The 25102-nt window shown below is 44.5% G+C and overlaps 1 protein-coding gene across 1 annotated transcript; it reads right to left on the bottom strand.

Annotated features, from left to right (window-relative positions):
* Nucleotides 1-1283: 1283 nt before the first annotated feature.
* On the bottom strand, nt 1284-25058 carry LOC106598924 (probable serine carboxypeptidase CPVL). The gene is made up of 13 exons (XM_045719185.1): nt 24775-25058; nt 24359-24537; nt 23855-23973; nt 23151-23265; nt 12671-12729; nt 12206-12285; nt 9013-9079; nt 8618-8740; nt 8266-8397; nt 8028-8126; nt 7672-7845; nt 5793-5975; nt 1284-1798 (listed from the first exon to the last, which is right to left on the bottom strand). Exons 1-13 carry the CDS (start codon nt 24780-24782, stop codon nt 1700-1702), a joined length of 1437 nt encoding a protein of 478 aa, XP_045575141.1. The 5' UTR covers nt 24783-25058; the 3' UTR covers nt 1284-1699.
* Nucleotides 25059-25102: the final 44 nt, after the last annotated feature.

Raw genomic sequence — 25102 nt, 5'->3', positions numbered from 1 at the left:
TTCTAATATTGAGTTGCACCCCCCCCTTATGCCCTCAGAACAGCCTCAATTCGGCAGGGTATGGACTCAAGGTGTCGAAAGCGTTCCACAGGGATTCTGGCCCATGTTGACTCCAATGCTTCCCACCGTTGTGTCAAGTTAGCTGGATGTCCTCTGGGTGGTGGACCATTCTTGATACACACAGGAAAAACTGTTGTGTGAAAAAACAGTTGCAGTTCTTGACACAAACCGGTGTGCCTGGCACCTACTACCATACCCTGTTCAAAGGCACAGACATTGTTGTCTTGCTCATTCACCCTCTGAATGCCACACACACACAATCCTTGTCTCAATTGGCTCAAGGCTTAAAAATCCTTCTTTAACCTGTCTCCTCCCCTTCATCTACACTGATGAAGTGGATTTAACAAATTACATCAATACGGGATCATAACTTTCACCTGGATTCACCTGGTCAGTCTGTGATAGAAAGAGCAGGTGTTCTTAATGTTTTGTCCACTCAGTGTATCTACATATACAGTAGAGCATATGTTCATGGTACTGTAGTGTAAATAGGATGTGTGTGGATATGTGGCAAGGGAAGCATGTCCTGATAGATAGGCCTGAGGCCTTAGCAACTCCTTAGTGACCAATAATCCACATGGTCTTCCAATACAAAAGCCCTGACCATTGACTGCTCATTAAATAGTTGTATGTTTAAATGTTCTAAAACCATCAGTAAATATGGAGATGTCTAGACTGCTTAAATGAACTTTAATGAGCTGATAAGTAGCATGATGGTTTGGTACGTGACAGAGCAAGGAGTACAGTCATCTCACTGCCAAACCCACCAGATGATCATGCCAGCCTGTTTCTGTTACTGGTTAGTACTTTCTAAAACAGTCTGCCATGATTGTCTGTAAAGGTTATTGAGTTCTCGGAGTACCTACTATTACCTAAACAGAGGCAGGTATTGCAGCCTATTCATAGTTGAATTGTTATTTCTTTGATTAAACAGGATGGTTGAGTATGACTGAATTATCTGACATGTAGAATAAAAAGGTCATTATCTGAAGTTGGATAATGGAACTTTTTACTAAAGTTGTATAAGAGACACTATTCAGTAACGTTGTTGCATTTACAAGGGACAACACCACTAGGCATTTACAAGGGACAACACCACTAGGCATTTACAAGGGACAACACCACTAGGCATTTACAAGGGACAACACCACTAGGCATTTACAGTATAACAAACACTAGCGCCCTCTGGTGTTCAGCCATTGAACTTGTTTGACAGACCCATGTTTGTTTCATTTATTTTTTATTACAATTGCATTGTGTGCCATCTCTTCATCTTAATCATATATTGATCATGTGCAACATATATCATTATTCAAAAAATATTCATTTTGACGGATCCACAGAATAGCAAACATGAGAATTGGTTGGCAGTGCATCAGAGTGCAGTTACAATCTGAGGGTTAAAGTAGGATGTCATTAAACTCTGATGAAGGCAGCATAGCTGTCCAAACGTCTCTATCCATGACATGTATTATTTTCTAGGTGATAGACCTCTACCATGTATAATTGGCTTTCCATGGTTCCGAACTTGCTAAAATCAATAGTGTTTGAAATAAACAGCCACTGGGAATCTGGAGACAGTCTGAATCAAAAGGTGGAGGAACTCTGATCAACTGTGTTCCTGCTCAGTCCCGCTCACTCAAATAAATCCCTGTGTTGAGAGGAATCTGTCAATCATATCAAAGGACCTCTGTGGTTGGTCGTACGGTAGTATGTGCCCTCCCCCTCGTATAATCACCTGCATAACAAGGAGACAAACAGACAGTCAGACAGGTTTAGCACGTGAACCAGTTTCCCCATCAGCAGCACTGTGTTCCCACCTGGTGTCCATAAAGTTGATCTTATCTTCCTGGCACAGCGATTTTGAATAAGACTCTACTTGCAATAATTGTTATGTGCTTGTTTTTTTTGACTGAACTTAGTTGAATGCACTGACTAAGGTGTTCTGCATGAGAGCTACTGCTAAATTACTCACATTATGTTTAGTTATGCTACGTTAACATTTTCCATTTTAAAGGGTGGCCAAATGCCCTGAATACCCAGTAAAGTCCTGGGCCCAGATTCACAAAAACCTTCTTACGCAAATAACTTAAGAAGCTGCATAAAAATAAAAATAAATAAGTTTAAGATAATTTGTAAGTGCAATTCCTCAACAATTTCTTAAGATTTAATGATTTTCTTACAAACTCCTCAAATATCTTCTTATGTACCATTGAAGTCAGAAGTTTACATACACCTGAGCTCAGTTTTTCACAATTCCTGACATTTAATCCTAGTAAATATTCCCTGTCTTAGGTGAGTTCGGATCACCACTTAATTTTAAGAATGTGAAATGTCAGAATAATAGTAGAGAGAATTATTTCTTTCAGCTTTTATTTCTTTCATCACATTCCCAGTGGGTCAGAAGTTTACATAAACTCAATTAGTATTTGGTAACATTGCCTTTAAATTGTTTAACTTGGGTCAAACATTTCAGGTAGCCTTCCACAAGCTTCCCACAATAAGTTGGTTGAATTTTGGCCCATTCCTCCTGACTGAGCTGGTGTAACTGAGTCAGGTTTGTAGGCCTCCTTGCTCGCACACGCTTTTTCAGTTCTGCCCACAAATTTTCTATAGGATTGAGGTCAGGGCTTTGTGATGGCCACTCCAATACCTCGACTTTGTCCTTACACGCCATTTTGCCACAACTTTGGAAGTATGCTTGGGGTCATTGTCCATTTGGAAGACCCATTTGCGACCAAGCTTTAACTTCCTGACTGATGTCTTGAGATGTTGCTTCAATATATCTTCATAATTTTCCTACCTCATGATGCCATCTATTTTGTAAAGTGCACCTGTCCCTCCTGTAGCAAAGCACACCCACAACATGATGCTGCCACCCCCGTGATTCACGGTTGGGATGGTGTTCTTCAGCTTGCAAGCATCCCCCTTATTCCTCCAAACATATCAATGGTCATTATGGCCAAACTGTTCTATTTTTGTTTCATCAGACCAGAGGACATTTCTCCAAAAGTACGATCTTTGTCCCCAAGTGCAGTTGCAAACCGTAGTCTGGCTTTTTATGGGGGTTTTGGAGCAGTGGCTTCTTCCTTGCTTAGCGGCTTTTCAGGTTATTTCTATATAGAAATCGTTTTACTGTGGATATAGATACTTTTGTACCGGTTTCCTCCAGCATCTTCACAAGGTCCTTTGCTGTTATTCTGGGATTGATTAGCACTTTTCGCACCAAAGTACATTAATCTCTAGGAGACAGAACACGTCTCCTTCCTGAGCGGTATGATGGCTGTGTGGTCCCATGGTGTTTATACTCGCGTACTATTGTTTGTACAGATGAACTTGGTACCTTCAAGCATTTGGAAATTGCTCCCAAGGATGAACCAGACTTGTGGAGGTCTACAATTTTTTTTCTGAGTCTTGGCTGATTTCTTTAGATTTTCCCATGATGTCAAGCAAAGAGGCACTGAGTTTGAAGGTAGGCCTTGAAATACATGGTAGTTAATTGGTACACCTCCAATTAACTAAAATGATGTCAATTAGCCTATCAGAAGCTTCTAAAGCCACGACATAATTTTCTGGAATTTTCCAAGCTGTTTAAAGGCACAGTCAACTTAGTGTATGTAAACTTCTGACCAGCTGGAATTGTGATACAGTGAATTATAAGTATAATAATCTGTATGTAAACAATTGTTAGAAAAATGACTTGTGTCATGCACAAAGTAGATGTCCTAACCGACTTGCCAAAACTATAGTTTATTAACAAGAACTTTGTGGAGTGGTTGAAAACGAGTTTTAATGACTCCAACCTAAGTGTATGTAAACTTCCAACCTCAACTGTATCTTCTTAAGATGTGTGTTGCTAGGCAACCGATTTAGCTAGCTATCTGGCTAGCAATGGCAATCAGGTTAGCAAATGTCCAACTGAGATTACTCTTCTAAAACATGTTCTTGGGTTTAAAATAATAAATACTGAAACTTTCAGATGACGTTTGTGAGTGAATTAAACATGTTCAATTGCTTTCATGAGCTTTTTCTCTCACTGCCCGGAGAGAAGACAATGGTTCAGCTATCTCGGAGTTCAAGAACACTTCCAAGAACTTTATTTCCAAGAATCTCATTTCTTCTTAACTTTTTGCTTAAGGAGAAACATAAGAAATAGTGCAAGAGAATTTCCTCTAACCTTTTTGAGGAATAGCAACTTTGCTTAACTTTCTTCTTAAGTCAATAGTTAACCTGTTAGGGCTAGGGGGCAGTATTGACACGGCTGGATAAAAAAACATACCCGATTTAATCTGGTTACCACTCCTACCCAGTAACTAGAATATGCATATACTTATTACATATGGATAGAAAACACCCTAAATTTTCTAAAACTGTTTGAATGGTGTCTGTGAGTATAACAGAACTCATTTGGCAGGCAAAACCCTGAGACATTTTCTGACAGGAAGTGGATACCTGATGTGTTGTATTACCTTTAAACCTATCCCATTGAAAAACACAGGGGCTGAGGAATATTTTTGCACTTCCTATTGCTTCCACTAGATGTCACCAGCCTTTACAAAGTGTTTTGAGTCTTCTGGAGGGAGATCTGACCGAACAAGAGCCATGGAACGATGATGGCCCATTAGACACCTGGCGCGCGAGTTCATGTTGGGTACCCTCGTTCCAATACGTTATAAAAGAGTATGCATTCGTCCACCTTGAATATTATTCATGTTCTGGTTAAAAAAGGCCCTAATGATTTATGCTATACAACGTTTGACATGTTTGAACGAACGTAAATATATTTTTTCCCCTCGTTCATGACGAGAAGTCCGGCTGGCTTAGATCATGTGCTAACAAGACGGAGATTTTTGGACATAAATGATGAGCTTTTTTGAACAAAACTACATTCGTTATGGACCTGTGATACCTGGAAGTGACATCTGATGAAGAGAATCAAAGGTAATGGATTATTTACATAGTATTTTCGATTTTAGATCTCCCCAACATGACGTCTAGTCTGTATCGCAACGCGTATTTTTCTGGGCGCAGTGCTCAGATTATTGCAAAGTGTGATTTCCCAGTAAGGTTATTTTTAAATCTGGCAAGTTGATTGCGTTCAAGAGATGTAAATCTATAATTCTTTAAATGACAATATAATATTTTACCAATGTTTTCTAATTTTAATTATTTAATTTGTGGTGTTGACTTGACTGCCGGTTATTGGAGGGAAACGATTTCCTCAACATCAATGCCATAGTAAAACGCTGTTTTTGGATATAAATATGAACTTGATAGAACTAAAAATGCATGCATTGTCTAACATAATGTCCTAGGAGTGTCATCTGATGGAGATTGTAAAAGGTTAGTGCATCATTTTAGCTGGTTTTATGGTTTTGGTGACCCTGTCTTTGAATTGACAAAACATTACACACAACTCTTGTAAATGTACTGTCCTAACATACTCTAAATTTATGCTTTCGCCGTAAAACCTTTTTGAAATCGTAAAACGTGGTTAGATTAAGGAGATGTTTATCTTTCAAAGGGTGTAAAATAGTTGTATGTTTGAAAAATTTGAATTTTGACATTTATTTGGATTCAAATTTGCCGCTCTTGAAATGCACCTGCTGTTGATGGAGTGCACCACGAGTCTAGCCCATAGAGGTTAAGGAAAAAAATGGCAGTTAAGAAGAAATGTCTTCTTAAGAAGGTTTTGTAAATCTGGCCCCTGGACACAGACATACAGTACTCACCTGGTAGAATTCCCCTACTTGGCGTACATATCCAGCCACCTCTGTGTCCTCTGGCTGGATCTTCCAATGGAAGCGAGAGGCTTTGTTGAACTCATCAGCCCCGGTCCAGTTCACCGTGGGCAGGAACCTCTCGGTCAGGGGGGCCGCCACAATCACATCCAGCTGACCACTGTAAATCAACACCTGTGTGTATGTGTGTGTGTGTGTGTGTGTGTGTATGTGTGTGTGTGTGTGTACAGAAGAAAGAGAGAAACACAGATAAGGCATTTATTCAATGATTACAGTATAGTGGTCCAAACAATAGCTGAGGAGAGGAGTTAGTGACTGACACCGTAGCTAGTGACTGACACCGTAGCTAGTGACTGACACTGTAGCTAGTGACTGACACCGTAGCTAGTGACTGACACCGTAGCTAGTGACTGACACCGTAGCTAGTGACTGACACCGTAGCTAGTGACTGACACCGTAGCTAGTGACTGACACCGTAGCTAGTGACTGACACCGTAGCTAGTGACTGACACCGTAGCTAGTGACTGACACCCTAGCTAGTGACTGACACCGTAGCTAGTGACTGACACCGTAGCTAGTGACTGACACCGTAGCTAGTGACTGACACCCTAGCTAGTGACTGACACCCTAGCTAGTGACTGACACCGTAGCTAGTGACTGACACCGTAGCTAGTGACTGACACCCTAGCTAGTGACTGACACCGTAGCTAGTGACTGACACCGTAGCTAGTGACTGACACCGTAGCTAGTGACTGACACCGTAGCTAGTGACTGATACTCTAGCTAGTGACTGACACCGTAGCTAGTGACTGACACCGTAGCTAGTGACTGACACCGTAGCTAGTGACTGACACCGTAGCTAGTGACTGATACTCTAGCTAGTGACTGACACCGTAGCTAGTGACTGACACCGTAGCTAGTGACTGACACCCTAGCTAGTGACTGACACCCTAGCTAGTGACTGACACCGTAGCTAGTGACTGACACCCTAGCTAGTGACTGACACCGTAGCTAGTGACTGACACCGTAGCTAGTGACTGACACCGTAGCTAGTGACTGACACCGTAGCTAGTGACTGATACTCTAGCTAGTGACTGACACCGTAGCTAGTGACTGACACCGTAGCTAGTGACTGACACCCTAGCTAGTGACTGATACCCTAGCTAGTGACTGACACTCTAGCTAGTGACTGACACCGTAGCTAGTGACTGACACCGTAGCTAGTGACTGACACCGTAGCTAGTGACTGACACCGTAGCTAGTGACTGATACTCTAGCTAGTGACTGATACTCTAGCTAGTGACTGATACTCTAGCTAGTGACTGACACCGTAGCTAGTGACTGACACCCTAGCTAGTGACTGACACCGTAGCTAGTGACTGATACTCTAGCTAGTGACTGATACTCTAGCTAGTGACTGACACCGTAGCTAGTGACTGACACCCTAGCTAGTGACTGACACCGTAGCTAGTGACTGACACCGTAGCTAGTGACTGACACCGTAGCTAGTGACTGACACCGTAGCTAGTGACTGACACCGTAGTTAGTGACTGACACCGTAGCTAGTGACTGACACCGTAGTTAGTGACTGACACCGTAGCTAGTGACTGACACCGTAGCTAGTGACTGATACTCTAGCTCGTGACTGATACTGTAAACCAAAGTTAAACCATGGCTCAGTAGGTAGAGCGCGCCGCTCGCAGAGCAAGGATTGTGGGTTAGATTCCCTGGGCCACCCATACATAAAATGTACGCACGCGTCAGTGTCTCTGGATAAAAGCCTCTGCTAAATGGCATATATTATATATCTGTGCTGTTAATAGAACCGTAGCATGTCTGAGTGCTAGATGGGCATTGACTCTAGTCTCACCCTGTAGTTGTCCATGAGCGTGGCGAGCCAGGGTTTGATGCTCTTCATGACGTCCTGCAGCAGATGTTTCTCCACCTCTGAGCCGTCGTGGAACGTCAGGTTCCCCACGTGGATGGAGCGCCGCACCTCTGCCAGCGTCACAAACTGGGAGAAATACTCCTGGTCTGCAGGCTCCTGTAGCATAGAGAACCATAACATAACATTTTATTATTTAACCTTTATTTAAAACGTGCATCTGTGTGTAAGCCTTGTAAGAAGACACATTTCATTCAGGAAATATACCTTCTCTGGGTAATATAACTCAACCTTTATTCAAACAGTTAGGCATCTGTGTAAACCTTGCTCTGTGTACCTACCTGACACTGCAAGTAATTGAAGTAGTTGGAGCAGCCAGTGGCGTTCTGGAAGAACGAGGGGTACGGCAGAATGTCACCATTCAGCAAGCTGTCAAATACCTGTAGGACATGAGGATAGTGGAAGAATGTACCAGGAAGTTGGAAGCCTTGAAAGAATGACTGACATACATTCAGATATGTGGAGTGGACAACAAAAACACACAGGTTATTGTGTTAGCAGATGCAGTCAGTGTCTTACCTCAAAGGCCTCCACCCATTTCTCCTGCTGGATGAGCTGCACCCCGCTGGCTGTCTGCTGCTCAACATACTGTTTCTGGAGCATGTCTATCAGACCTGTCTGGTACAGGAAGTCTCCATACCCTCCCAGCATCTGAGAGAGAGAAGGGGAGAGAGAGCAAATGGGAGAGAGGGAGAGAGAGAGAGACAGAACAAGTAAGACCAACAGAAAGAACAAATGAAGAACAAAAACAACATTTCTTTTCATCCTGGAGATATACTAATATTTCTTAATGATATATTTCATATTAAATCAGAAGTGTCAAACAATGCTGAGTAAAGTTGAAATCACAGTGTATTAAAACACAACCCACCAGCTCTGGGTCACAGAGGCCGTCTCCAATGGCAACTCCCTTGAAGTTGATCTTCACCTTAGCAATGGGGTTATGCTTATGGATGTAGTAACCAATGGCAGGGACATACTTTCCTGCATAGGACTGAGGACATCGAGGACAATTCCAATCAATTTTAGTGTCTGCGTTCTGAGTCATTTCAATTTGATGTTATTATGCATTTATGTGGAAAGATTATTCTTGTTGCTATAGCAGAGACCCTAAAATAACAATTTTAAGACCTTGTTCAACATCATAAAAGGGAATAAAAAGCAGATGTCTTTGTAGCTAGGATTTGGGGAACTTGCCAACTAGGATGTAGGGAAGTTGTGTAATGTTATGTGTAACACAGATGTGGAGACTAGAACCAAACTCACCTCTCCTGTAGCATAGAAGTCATTGGACTGATACTCAGAGAAGATCTGGAAGAACTGAGTCAATGCACTAGAGGACAAAGACACAAGATGAGAAAAACAATGGGTGCCATGTGACATAACCAAGGTCCTAGATGTACATTGACCAGAGACCATGGTGCCATAACCAAGGTCCTAGATGTACATTGACCAGAGACCATGGTGCCATAACCAAGGTCCTAGATGTACATTGACCAGAGACCATGGTGCCATAACCAAGGTCCTAGATGTACATTGAGCAGAGACCATGGTGCCATAACCAAGGTCCTAGATGTACATTGAGCAGAGACCATGGTGCCATAACCAAGGTCCTAGATGTACATTGAGCAGAGACCATGGTGCCATAACCAAGGTTCTAGATGTATATTTGACATGCGTCCTCCGAAACACGACCCTGCCAAGCCGCACTGCTTCTTGCCACACTGCTCGCTTAATCCGGAAGCCAGCCGCACCAATGTGTCGGAGGGAACACCGTACAACTGCCGCTTTCAAGGTGCTCCGGGACTCTAACCCGGAAGCTTACAAGAAATCCTGCTATGCCCTGTGACGAACCATCAAAACAGGCAAAGCGTCAATACAGGGCTAAGATTGAATCATACTACACCGGCTCCGACACTCGTCTTATGTGGCAGGGCTTGCAAACTATTACAGACTACAAAGGGAAGCACAGCTGCGAGCTGCCCAGTGACATGAGCCTACCAGACAAGCTAAATCACTTCTATGCTCGCTTCGAGGCAAGCAACACTAACGCATGCATGAGAGCATCAGCTGTTCCGGACGACTGTGTGATCACGCTCTCCGTAGCCGACGTAAGACCTTTAAACAGGTCAACATACACAAGGCTGCGGGGCCAGACGGATTACCAGGACGTGTGCTCTGGGCAGGTGCTGACCAACTGGCAGTTGTCTTCACTGACATTTTCAACATGTCCCTGATTGAGTCTGTAATACCACCATGTTTCAAGCAGACCACCATAGTCCATGTGCCCAAGAACAGTAAGGCAACCTGCCTAAATGACTACAGACCCAAAGCACTCACGTCCGTAGCCATGAAGTGCTTTGAAAGGCAGGTAATGGCTCACATCAACACCATTATCCCAGAAACCCTGGACCCACTCCAATTTGCATACCGCCCAAACAGATCCACAGATGATGCCATCTCTATTGCACTCCACACTGCCCTTTCCCACCTGGACAAAAGGAACACTTATGTGAGAATGCTATTCATTGACTACAGCTCAGCGATCAACACCATAGTACCCTCAATGCTCATCACTAAGCTAAGGATCCTGGGACTAAACACCTCCCTCTGCAACTGGATCCTGGACTTCCTGACGGGCCGCCCCCAGGTGGTGAGGGTAAGTAGCAACACATCTGCCACGCTGATCCTCAACACTGGAGCTCCACAGGGGTGCGTGCTCAGTCCCCTCCTGTACTCCCTGTTCACCCATGACTGCATGGCCAGGCACGACTCCAACACCATCATTAAGTTTGCAGATGACACAACAGTGGTAGGCCTGATCACCGACAACGACGAGACTGCCTATAGGGAGGAGGTCAGAGACCTGGCTAGGTGGTGCCAGAATAACAACCTATCCCTCAAAATAACCAAGACTAAGGAGATGATTGTGGACTACAGGAAAAGGAGGACCGAGCACGCCCCATTCTCATCGACGGGCCTGTAGTGGAGCAGGTTGAGAGCTTCAAGTTCCTTGGCCTCCACATCAACAACAAACTAGAATGGTCCAAACACACCAAGACAGTCGTGAAGAGGGCACGACAAAGCCTATTCCCCCTCAGGAAACTAAAAAAATTTGGCATGGGTCCTTAGATCCTCAAAAGGTTCTACAGCTGCAACATCGAGAGCATCCTGACTGGTTGCATCACTGCCTGGTACGGCAATTGCTCGGCCTCTGACCACAAGGCACTACAGAGGGTAGTGCGTACGGCCCAGTACATCACTGGGGCTAAGCTGCCTGCCATCCAGGACCTCTACACCAGGCGGTGTCAGAGGAAGGCCCTACAAATTGTCAAAGACCCCAGCCACCCCAGTCATGGACTGTTCTCTCTACTACCGCATGGCAAGCAGTACTGGAGTGCCAAGTCTAGGACAAAAAGGCTTCTCAACAGTTTTTACCCCCAAGCCATAAGACTCCTGAACAGGTAATCAAATGGCTACCCGGACTATTTGCATTGTGTGCCCCCCCCCAAACCCTCTTTTTACGCTACTGCTACTCTCTGTTTATCATATGTGCATAGTCACTTTAACTATACATTCATGTACATACTACCTCAATTGGGCCGACCAACCAGTGCACCCGCACATTGGTTAACCAGGCTATCTGCATTGTGTCCCGCCACCCACCACCCACCACCCGCCAACCCCTCTTTTACGCTACTGCTACTCTCTGTTCATCATATATGCATAGTCACTTTAACCATATCTACATGTACATACTACCTCAATAAGCCTGACTAACAGGTGTCTGTATGTAGCCTCGCTACTTTTATAGCCTCGTTACCTCTATAGCCTGTCTTTTTACTGTTGTTTTATTTCTTTACCTAACACCTTTTTTGCACTATTGGTTAGAGCCTGTAAGTAAGTATTTCACTGTAAGGTCTACACCTGTTGTATTCAGCGCACGTGACAAATAAACTTTGATTTAACTGTGTCAGCGCGCATGCGCTCGGCCCACCACAGGAGTCGCTAGAGCGCGATGGGAAGAGGACATCCCAGGCGGCCAAATCCTCCCCTAACCGGACGACGCTGGGCCAATTGTGCGTCGCCTCATGGGCCTCCCGGTCGCGGCCCGGCTGCAACACAGCCCGGGATCGAACCCGGATCTGTAGTGAGGCCTCAAGCCCTGCAGTGCCTTAAACCGCTGCACCACTCAGAAAGGCCACCATCAGATCTTTACAACGCTTAGAGAAGTGTTTTCCATCTCAGGAACCACATCAATATGATAGAATGATATTATAATCTGTGCATAGTATAAGGCTGTGTTTACACAGGCAGCTCAATTCTGATCTTTTGCCCATTATTATGGGCAAAAGAGCTGGTCTGATTGGTCAAAAGACCAATTGGTGAATAAAAGATCAGAATTGAGCTGTCTGTAAATACAGCCTAATGCACCCAGAACCTCAGTGACCAGTCTTACCTGTACAGATCTCTGCCTACATCATCCTGGTTCTGAGCAAAGCCTCGGTCATCATCAGTGAAACTGAACCCTGTTCCTACCTGGACAAGAAAACACACACCTGACATTACATTCACATACTGTACATGCTGTTATGTAACATTACATTCACACACTGTACATGCTGTTATGTAACATTACATTCACACACTGTACATGCTGTTAGGTAACATTACATTATATTCACATACTATTAAGTAACATTACACACATTTTTATGAGAAAACTATTAAAGCAGCCTAGAAACCAAATCAAACCTGTGTGATAGAGGATGTCCTAAATGGCACCCTATTCCCTATTTAGTACACTTCTTTTGACAAGAGGACCTGGTCAAAAGTAGAGCACTATAAAGGGAATAGGGTGCCATTTGGATGCAAGCAAACTGTGTTCATACATTCACACTAAGGAAGTAGAAGCCATACGTACTGGATTGTCGATGTACAGAACAGAGTATCTGGATGTCCAGGGATAGTCTCTGTAGCCCACTGTAAACAGGTGAAATAACACATCAAAACATGGAGAGAAATGAAGATCCTACCACTACAGTAGGAACAGAGATACACGGAGAGAGATGAAGATCCTACCACTACAGTAGGAACAGAGATACACGGAGAGAGATGAAGATCCTACCACTACAGTAGGAACAGAGATACGCGGAGAGAGATGAAGGTCCTACCACTACAGTAGGAACAGAGATACACGGAGAGAGATGAAGATCCTACCACTACAGTAGGAACAGAGATACACGGAGAGAGATGAAGATCCTACCACTACAGTAGGAACAGAGATACACGGAGAGAGATGAAGGGTCTACCACTACAGTAGGAACAGAGATACACGGAGAGAGATGAAGGGTCTACCACTACAGTAGGAACAGAGATACACGGAGAGAGATGAAGGGTCTACCACTACAGTAGGAACAGAGATACACGGAGACAGATGAAGGGTCTACCACTACAGTAGGAACAGAGATACACGGAGAGAGATGAAGATCCTACCACTACAGTAGGAACAGAGATACACGGAGAGAGATGAAGATCCTACCACTACAGTAGGAACAGAGATACACGGAGAGAGATGAAGGTCCTACCACTACAGTAGGAACAGAGATACACGGAGAGAGATGAAGATCCTACCACTACAGTAGGAACAGAGATACGCGGAGAGAGATGAAGGGTCTACCACTACAGTAGGAACAGAGATACATGGAGAGAGATGAAGGGTCTACCACTACAGTAGGAACAGAGATACACGGAGAGAGATGAAGGTCCTACCACTACAGTAGGAACAGAGATACACGGAGAGAGATGAAGGTCCTACCACTACAGTAGGAACAGAGATACACGGAGAGAGATGAAGGGTCTACCACTACAGTAGGAACAGAGATACGCGGAGAGAGATGAAGATCCTACCACTACAGTAGGAACAGAGATACACGGAGAGAGATGAAGGGTCTACCACTACAGTAGGAACAGAGATACACGGAGAGAGATGAAGGGTCTACCACTACAGTAGGAACAGAGATACGCGGAGAGAGATGAAGGTCCTACCACTACAGTAGGAACAGAGATACGCGGAGAGAGATGAAGGGTCTACCACTACAGTAGGAACAGAGATACACGGAGAGAGATGAAGGTCCTACCACTACAGTAGGAACAGAGATACACGGAGAGAGATGAAGATCCTACCACTACAGTAGGAACAGAGATACACGGAGAGAGATGAAGGTCCTACCACTACAGTAGGAACAGAGATACACGGAGAGAGATGAAGATCCTACCACTACAGTAGGAACAGAGATACACGGAGAGAGATGAAGATCCTACCACTGCAGTAGGAACAGAGATACGTGATAAAATAGAAATGACAGACAGGGGTCAGTACAGAGACACGTTATTATACACTAGACAGGGGTCAGTACAGACACGTTATTATACACTAGACAGGGGTCAGTACAGACACGTTATTATACACTAGACAGGGGTCAGTACAGAGACACGTTATTATACACTAGACAGGGGTCAGTACAGACACACGTTATTATACACTAGACAGGGGTCAGTACAGAGACACGTTATTACACACTAGACAGCGGTCAGTACAGACACGTTATTACACACTAGACAGGGGTCAGTACAGAGACACGTTATTATACACTAGACAGGGGTCAGTACAGAGACACGTTATTACACACTAGACAGGGGTCAGTACAGAGACACGTACCACTAGACAGGGGTCAGTACAGAGACACGTTATTACACACCAGACAGGGGTCAGTACAGAGACACGTTATTATACACTAGACAGGGGTCAGTACAGAACACGTTATTATACACTAGACAGGGGTCAGTACAGACACCGTTATTATACACTAGACAGGGGTCAGTACAGAGACACGTTATTATACACTAGACAGGGGTCAGTACAGAGACACGTTATTACACACTAGACAGGGGTCAGTACAGACACGTTATTACACACTAGACAGGGGTCAGTACAGACACGTTATTATACACTAGACAGGGGTCAGTACAGAGACACGTTATTATACACTAGACAGCGGTCAGTACAGAGACACGTTATTATACACTAGACAGGGGTCAGTACAGACACGTTATTACACACTAGACAGGGGTCAGTACAGACACGTTATTACACACTAGACAGGGGTCAGTACAGACAGGGGTCAGTACAGACACGTTATTACACACTAGACAGGGGTCAGTACAGACACGTTATTACACACTAGACAGGGGTCAGTACAGAGACACGTTATTATACACTAGACAGGGGTCAGTACAGAGACACGTTATTACACACTAGACAGGGGTCAGTACAGAGACACGTTATTATACACTAGACAGGGGTCAGTACAGAGACACGTTATTACACACTAGACAGGGGTCAGTACAGAGACACGTTATTATACACTAGACAGGGGTCAGTACAGACACACGTTATTACACACTAGACAGGGGTCAGTACAGAGACACGTTATTACACACTAGACAGGGGTCAGTACAGAGACACGTTATTACACACTAGACAGGGGTCAGTACAGAGACACGTTATTACACACTAGACAGGGGTCAGTACAGAACACGTTATTATACACTAGACAGGGGTCAGTACAGAGACACGTTATTACACACTAGACAGGGGCGGGGTCAGTACAGACACGTTATTACACACTAGACAGGGGTCAGTACAGAACACGTTATTACACACTAGACAGGGGTCAGTACAGAGACACGTTATTACACACTAGACAGGGGTCAGTACAGAACACGTTATTATACACTAGACAGGGGTCAGTACAGACACGTTATTATACACTAGACAGGGGTCAGTACAGACACGTTATTACACACTAGACAGGGGTCAGTACAGACACGTTATTACACACTAGACAGGGGTCAGTACAGAGACACGTTATTACACACTAGACAGGGGTCAGTACAGAGACACGTTATTACACACTAGACAGGGGTCAGTACAGAGACACGTTATTATACACCTAGACAGGGGTCAGTACAGAGACACGTTATTATACACTAGACAGGGGTCAGTACAGAACACGTTATTACACACTAGACAGGGGTCAGTACAGAGACACGTTATTACACACTAGACAGGGGTCAGTACAGACACGTTATTATACACTAGACAGGGGTCAGTACAGAGACACGTTATTACACACTAGACAGGGGTCAGTACAGAACACGTTATTACACACTAGACAGGGGTCAGTACAGAGACACGTTATTACACACTAGACAGGGGTCAGTACAGACACGTTATTATACACTAGACAGGGGTCAGTACAGACACACGTTATTATACACTAGACAGGGGTCAGTACAGAGACACGTTATTATACACTAGACAGGGGTCAGTACAGAGACACGTTATTATACACTAGACAGGGGTCAGTACAGAGACACGTTATTATACACTAGACAGGGGTCAGTACAGAGACACGTTATTACACACTAGACAGGGGTCAGTACAGAGACACGTTATTACACACTAGACAGGGGTCAGTACAGAGACACGTTATTACACACTAGACAGGGGTCAGTACAGAGACACGTTATTATACACTAGACAGGGGTCAGTACAGAGACACGTTATTACACACTAGACAGGGGTCAGTACAGACACGTTATTACACACTAGACAGGGGTCAGTACAGACACGTTATTACACACTAGACAGGGGTCAGTACAGAGACACGTTATTACACACTAGACAGGGGTCAGTACAGACACGTTATTACACACTAGACAGGGGTCAGTACAGAGACACGTTATTATACACTAGACAGGGGTCAGTACAGAGACACGTTATTATACACTAGACAGGGGTCAGTACAGACACGTTATTACACACTAGACAGGGGTCAGTACAGAGACACGTTATTATACACTAGACAGGGGTCAGTACAGAGACACGTTATTATACACTAGACAGGGGTCAGTACAGAGACACGTTATTATACACTAGACAGGGGTCAGTACAGACACGTTATTATACACTAGACAGGGGTCAGTACAGAGCACGTTATTACACACTAGACAGGGGTCAGTACAGAGACACGTTATTATACACTAGACAGGGGTCAGTACAGACACGTTATTATACACTAGACAGGGGTCAGTACAGACACGTTATTACACACTAGACAGGGGTCAGTACAGAGACACGTTATTACACACTAGACAGGGGTCAGTACAGAGACACGTTATTACACACTAGACAGGGGTCAGTACAGAGACACGTTATTACACACTAGACAGGGGTCAGTACAGAGACACGTTATTACACACTAGACAGGGGTCAGTACAGAGACACGTTATTACACACTAGACAGGGGTCAGTACAGAGACACGTTATTACACACTAGACAGGGGTCAGTACAGAGACACGTTATTACACACTAGACAGGGGTCAGTACAGAGACACGTTATTACACACTAGACAGGGGTCAGTACAGACACACGTTATTACACACTAGACAGGGGTCAGTACAGAGCACGTTATTACACACTAGACAGGGGTCAGTACAGACACACGTTATTACACACTAGACAGGGGTCAGTACAGACACACGTTATTACACACTAGACAGGGGTCAGTACAGAGACACGTTATTACACACTAGACAGGGGTCAGTACAGAGACACGTTATTACACACTAGACAGGGGTCAGTACAGAGACACGTTATTACACACTAGACAGGGGTCAGTACAGAACACGTTATTACACACTAGACAGGGGTCAGTACAGACACGTTATTACACACTAGACAGGGGTCAGTACAGAGACACGTTATTATACACTAGACAGGGGTCAGTACAGACACACGTTATTACACACTAGACAGGGGTCAGTACAGAGACACGTTATTACACACTAGACAGGGGTCAGTACAGACACACGTTATTACACACTAGACAGGGGTCAGTACAGACACACGTTATTACACACTAGACAGGGGTCAGTACAGACACGTTATTACACACTAGACAGGGGTCAGTACAGAGACACGTTATTACACACTAGACAGGGGTCAGTACAGACACACGTTATTACACACTAGACAGGGGTCAGTACAGAGACACGTTATTACACACTAGACAGGGGTCAGTACAGAGACACGTTATTACACACTAGACAGGGGTCAGTACAGAGACACGTTATTACACACTAGACAGGGGTCAGTACAGACACACGTTATTATACACTAGACAGGGGTCAGTACAGAGACACGTTATTACACACTAGACAGGGGTCAGTACAGAGACACGTTATTACACACTAGACAGGGGTCAGTACAGAGACACGTTATTACACACTAGACAGGGGTCAGTACAGAGACACGTTATTATACACTAGACAGGGGTCAGTACAGAACACGTTATTACACACTAGACAGGGGTCAGTACAGAACACGTTATTACACACTAGACAGGGGTCAGTACAGAGACACGTTATTACACACTAGACAGGGGTCAGTACAGACACGTTATTACACACTAGACAGGGGTCAGTACAGAGACACGTTATTATACACTAGACAGGGGTCAGTACAGAGACACGTTATTATACACTAGACAGGGGTCAGTACAGAGACACGTTATTACACACTAGACAGGGGTCAGTACAGAGACACGTTATTACACACTAGACAGGGGTCAGTACAGAGACACGTTATTACACACTAGACAGGGGTCAGTACAGAGACACGTTATTACACACTAGACAGGGGTCAGTACAGAGACACGTTATTACACACTAGACAGGGGTCAGTACAGAGACACGTTATTATACACTAGACAGGGGTCAGTACAGAGACACGTTATTATACACTAGACAGGGGTCAGTACAGAGACACGTTATTATACACTAGACAGGGGTCAGTACAGAGACACGTTATTACACACTAGACAGGGGTCAGTACAGAGACACGTTATTACACACTAGACAGGGGTCAGTACAGAGACACGTTATTACACACTAGACAGGGGTCAGTACAGAGACACGTTATTACACACTAGACAGGGGTCAGTACAGAGACACGTTATTACACACTAGACAGGGGTCAGTACAGAGACACGTTATTACACACTAGACAGGGGTCAGTACAGACACGTTATTACACACTAGACAGGGGTCAGTACAGAGACACGTTATTACACACTAGACAGGGGTCAGTACAGACACGTTATTACACACTAGACAGGGGTCAGTACAGAGACACGTTATTACACACTAGACAGGGGTCAGTACAGAGACACGTTATTACACACTAGACAGGGGTCAGTACAGAGACACGTTATTACACACTAGACAGGGGTCAGTACAGAGACACGTTATTACACACTAGACAGGGGTCAGTACAGAGACACGTTATTACACACTAGACAGGGGTCAGTACAGAGACACGTTATTACACACTAGACAGGGGTCAGTACAGAGACACGTTATTACACACTAGACAGGGGTCAGTACAGAGACACGTTATTACACACTAGACAGGGGTCAGTACAGACACACGTTATTACACACTAGACAGGGGTCAGTACAGAGACACGTTATTACACACTAGACAGGGGTCAGTACAGAGACACGTTATTACACACTAGACAGGGGTCAGTACAGAGACACGTTATTACACACTAGACAGGGGTCAGTACAGACACGTTATTACACACTAGACAGGGGTCAGTACAGAGACACGTTATTACACACTAGACAGGGGTCAGTACAGAGACACGTTATTACACACTAGACAGGGGTCAGTACAGAGACACGTTATTACACACTAGACAGGGGTCAGTACAGAACACGTTATTACACACTAGACAGGGGTCAGTACAGAGACACGTTATTACACACTAGACAGGGGTCAGTACAGAGACACGTTATTATACACTAGACAGGGGTCAGTACAGAGACACGTTATTATACACTAGACAGGGGTCAGTACAGAGACACGTTATTATACACTAGACAGGGGTCAGTACAGAGACACGTTATTACACACTAGACAGGGGTCAGTACAGAGACACGTTATTACACACTAGACAGGGGGTCAGTACAGAGACACGTTATTACACACTAGACAGGGGTCAGTACAGAGACACGTTATTACACACTAGACAGGGGTCAGTACAGAGACACGTTATTATACACTAGACAGGGGTCAGTACAGAGACACGTTATTACACACTAGACAGGGGTCAGTACAGAGACACGTTATTACACACTAGACAGGGGTCAGTACAGAGACACGTTATTACACACTAGACAGGGGTCAGTACAGAACACGTTATTACACACTAGACAGGGGTCAGTACAGAGACACGTTATTACACACTAGACAGGGGTCAGTACAGAGACACGTTATTACACACTAGACAGGGGTCAGTACAGAGACACGTTATTACACACTAGACAGGGGTCAGTACAGAGACACGTTATTACACACTAGACAGGGGTCAGTACAGAGACACGTTATTACACACTAGACAGGGGTCAGTACAGAGACACGTTATTACACACTAGACAGGGGTCAGTACAGAGACACGTTATTACACACTAGACAGGGGTCAGTACAGAGACACGTTATTACACACTAGACAGGGGTCAGTACAGACACGTTATTACACACTAGACAGGGGTCAGTACAGAGACACGTTATTACACACTAGACAGGGGTCAGTACAGAGACACGTTATTACACACTAGACAGGGGTCAGTACAGAGACACGTTATTACACACTAGACAGGGGTCAGTACAGAGACACGTTATTACACACTAGACAGGGGTCAGTACAGAGACACGTTATTACACACTAGACAGGGGTCAGTACAGAGACACGTTATTACACACTAGACAGGGGTCAGTACAGAGACACGTTATTACACACTAGACAGGGGTCAGTACAGAGACACGTTATTACACACTAGACAGGGGTCAGTACAGAGACACGTTATTACACACTAGACAGGGGTCAGTACAGAACACGTTATTACACACTAGACAGGGGTCAGTACAGAACACGTTATTACACACTAGACAGGGGTCAGTACAGACACGTTATTACACACTAGACAGGGGTCAGTACAGACACACGTTATTACACACTAGACAGGGGTCAGTACAGACACGTTATTACACACTAGACAGGGGTCAGTACAGAGACACGTTATTACACACTAGACAGGGGTCAGTACAGAGACACGTTATTACACACTAGACAGGGGTCAGTACAGAGACACGTTATTATACACTAGACAGGGGTCAGTACAGACACGTTATTACACACTAGACAGGGGTCAGTACAGAGACACGTTATTATACACTAGACAGGGGTCAGTACAGACACGTTATTATACACTAGACAGGGGTCAGTACAGAGCACGTTATTACACACTAGACAGGGGTCAGTACAGAGACACGTTATTACACACTAGACAGGGGTCAGTACAGAGACACGTTATTATACACTAGACAGGGGTCAGTACAGAGACACGTTATTATACACTAGACAGGGGTCAGTACAGAGACACGTTATTATACACTAGACAGGGGTCAGTACAGAGACACGTTATTATACACTAGACAGGGGTCAGTACAGAGACACGTTATTACACACTAGACAGGGGTCAGTACAGAGACACGTTATTATACACTAGACAGGGGTCAGTACAGAGACACGTTATTACACACTAGACAGGGGTCAGTACAGAGACACGTTATTACACACTAGACAGGGGTCAGTACAGAGACACGTTATTACACACTAGACAGGGGTCAGTACAGAGACACGTTATTACACACTAGACAGGGGTCAGTACAGACACACGTTATTACACACTAGACAGGGGTCAGTACAGACACACGTTATTACACACTAGACAGGGGTCAGTACAGACACGTTATTACACACTAGACAGGGGTCAGTACAGACACGTTATTACACACTAGACAGGGGTCAGTACAGAGACACGTTATTACACACTAGACAGGGGTCAGTACAGACACGTTATTACACACTAGACAGGGGTCAGTACAGAGACACGTTATTACACACTAGACAGGGGTCAGTACAGAGACACGTTATTACACACTAGACAGGGGTCAGTACAGAGACACGTTATTACACACTAGACAGGGGTCAGTACAGAGACACGTTATTACACACTAGACAGGGGTCAGTACAGAGACACGTTATTACACACTAGACAGGGGTCAGTACAGACACGTTATTATACACTAGACAGGGGTCAGTACAGACACGTTATTATACACTAGACAGGGGTCAGTACAGACACGTTATTACACACTAGACAGGGGTCAGTACAGAGACACGTTATTACACACTAGACAGGGGTCAGTACAGACACGTTATTACACACTAGACAGGGGTCAGTACAGACACGTTATTACACACTAGACAGGGGTCAGTACAGAACACGTTATTACACACTAGACAGGGGTCAGTACAGACACGTTATTATACACTAGACAGGGGTCAGTACAGAGACACGTTATTATACACTAGACAGGGGTCAGTACAGAGACACGTTATTATACACTAGACAGGGGTCAGTACAGAGACACGTTATTACACACTAGACAGGGGTCAGTACAGAGACACGTTATTACACACTAGACAGGGGTCAGTACAGACACGTTATTATACACTAGACAGGGGTCAGTACAGACACGTTATTATACACTAGACAGGGGTCAGTACAGACACGTTATTATACACTAGACAGGGGTCAGTACAGACACGTTATTACACACTAGACAGGGGTCAGTACAGAGACACGTTATTACACACTAGACAGGGGTCAGTACAGACACGTTATTACACACTAGACAGGGGTCAGTACAGACACGTTATTACACACTAGACAGGGGTCAGTACAGAGACACGTTATTATACACTAGACAGGGGTCAGTACAGAGACACGTTATTATACACTAGACAGGGGTCAGTACAGACACGTTATTATACACTAGACAGGGGTCAGTACAGAGACACGTTATTATACACTAGACAGGGGTCAGTACAGAGACACGTTATTATACACTAGACAGGGGTCAGTACAGAGACACGTTATTATACACTAGACAGGGGTCAGTACAGACACGTTATTACACACTAGACAGGGGTCAGTACAGAGACACGTTATTACACACTAGACAGGGGTCAGTACAGAGACACGTTATTATACACTAGACAGGGGTCAGTACAGAGACACGTTATTATACACTAGACAGGGGTCAGTACAGACACGTTATTATACACTAGACAGGGGTCAGTACAGACATGTTATTATACACTAGACAGGGGTCAGTACAGACACATATGGCTATGTTGGTACCTGTTAGGTTCTTCAATACAACGTAGGGTCCATGTTCTACAAACAGCCCAAACATAGACGTGCCCCCAGGACCCCCCTGCAGCCACAGCAGGACTGGAGCGGTCTCAGGCCTCTCCTGCAGACAGACAGACAGACAGACAGACAGACAGACAGACAGACAGACAGACAGACAGACAGACAGACAGACAGACAGACAGACAGACAGACAGACAGACAGAGAGATACAGGTTAGTAGTTATCTAACGGTGGATACTGGAACTCGCAGTGAGAGGCCTCCACCCAAAGCCCTTCTAATACAACACTGTCACCTTGTGGCTCAGTCGTTGACACCCAGTTAGGAAGTAAACACTGTTTTATCACTAGGACCTTGGTAATGTAGGTAGCAGAAAGGACTTGTTTTGTACTTACTTTATAGGGGCTAAGCCCATAAGTCTTTTGTTAAGTTTTCTGAAACCAAAACATGCTGAAATGTACAATCCAAATAAAACGTTGCCCTGAGTCACACAGTCCTTTACAGGAGCTGATAAAAGGTGATTGCTAGACAAACACGTGCTGTTCATTCCTGTCATGAGTGAAACTGAGGAGGAGAACACTGCAGCTGATATGGGTGGCACCCTATTCTCTATGGGGCCCTGGTCAAAAGTAGTGCACTACAAAGGGAACAGGGTGCCATTTGGGACACATAGTACTGTAGTGTAGTGTACCTGAGCAGGGAAGAACCAGAAGTAGAGGTTACTGTTGTATTTGTTGTTGACAGTGAGGTAGCCGGCATAACTCTTCACACTGGCACCAGGCAGGGGACCTACCAGACTCTGCTTCCGGGCTGAAAGAGAGAACAGGTCATTGCTTTCAAATAACTGTCCCAAACCTAGTTTCATCTGAACACTATGATTAGTCTTCATCAGACTTCTGTGTAATACTGTAACATTCATGATGTTAACGTCACAACATCGTAAGAACTGTTCTGCACACTGTCATGTCATGTTTTGTGGCGTGGACCCCAGGAAGAGTAGCTGCTGCACGTGCAACAGCTAATGGGGATCCTAACTGTGTTAATGATGCAAATAACATATGATGCATAACTTAATCTCGTCTATTTTTTTTTTACATTTGACAACTGCCATGTACAACATTAGGGATAGTATTAACAGTTGAACAAATTAACAAAATACCAAAATATCGTTTCTGAGTAAAGTAAACCAACCTACCCTCTTCGATGTTGCCCTTTTCCAGGTAGGGGGTGAGAAAGAGCGGCTTGCCAGGGTCGGCTCCTCTGGAGAGCATGCTGACACGGTGAGATTTCCGGCAGAAGAAACTCGAGCAGCCCCTTGACTGTGTTGCCTCCAGGGAAGCCCACAGGAGGACACACAGCGTCTCCTTCAACATTCTGTCAGGGGTGAGTGGAGAGCAGATACATTTGATAGTTTAGTTTCAACACAATTTCATTCTCACACATTTTTGCATCATCAAATGTCTGCTTTAGCTAGTTTGCGCATGTATTTTTTAAAGTATGTTCAATATAAAAAAAAGAAGGAATTAGCTAGCCTAGTCAAATAACCATTGAGAGAACTGCACTGAATAACCAATGACCAGACTTTCATACAGCTTTATTTTGCAAACATACCTCATCATTTGGGCTCGCCTCCTCTGGAGTTCAGAGCAGCCAGCTAATCCGTGTAATAGAAGCAAGATAAATCAGATCATCTGTAGTTTCACGTTGCTGCTCGGCTGTTGTTACAAAAATGGATTGGTCACATGATCAACTGGGTGAGTGGTCATGTGATTTCATGCTGTCTTGCGCAATCAAATCCTCATCCCGACAGTCCGTTTCTGGTTCTGCTTCTCAACAATTCTAAATGTCCAAGAACTTTCACAACTGCTAAGTTCGACACCATTTGTTTACGGTCTATCCAGATGGTTCATGAATGTTACTTTTTTCTTCAGGCATTGTA

This window comes from Salmo salar, chromosome ssa05 (genome assembly GCF_905237065.1).
Source record: "Salmo salar chromosome ssa05, Ssal_v3.1, whole genome shotgun sequence".
Classification (NCBI taxonomy): Eukaryota; Metazoa; Chordata; class Actinopteri; order Salmoniformes; family Salmonidae; genus Salmo; species Salmo salar.
This window is presented reverse-complemented; position numbering and strand designations above follow the sequence as displayed.

Excerpts from the sequence above, each read along its gene's own strand:
- LOC106598924 (XM_045719185.1), bottom strand. Across the intron at positions 12,286-12,670 it reads TTCTGTACATCGACAATCCA|GTAGGAACAGGGTTCAGTTT; the intron begins GTACGTATGGCT and ends TTTCTTGTCCAG. Across the intron at positions 5,976-7,671 it reads CGCTCATGGACAACTACAGG|GTGTTGATTTACAGTGGTCA; the intron begins GTGAGACTAGAG and ends ACATACACACAG.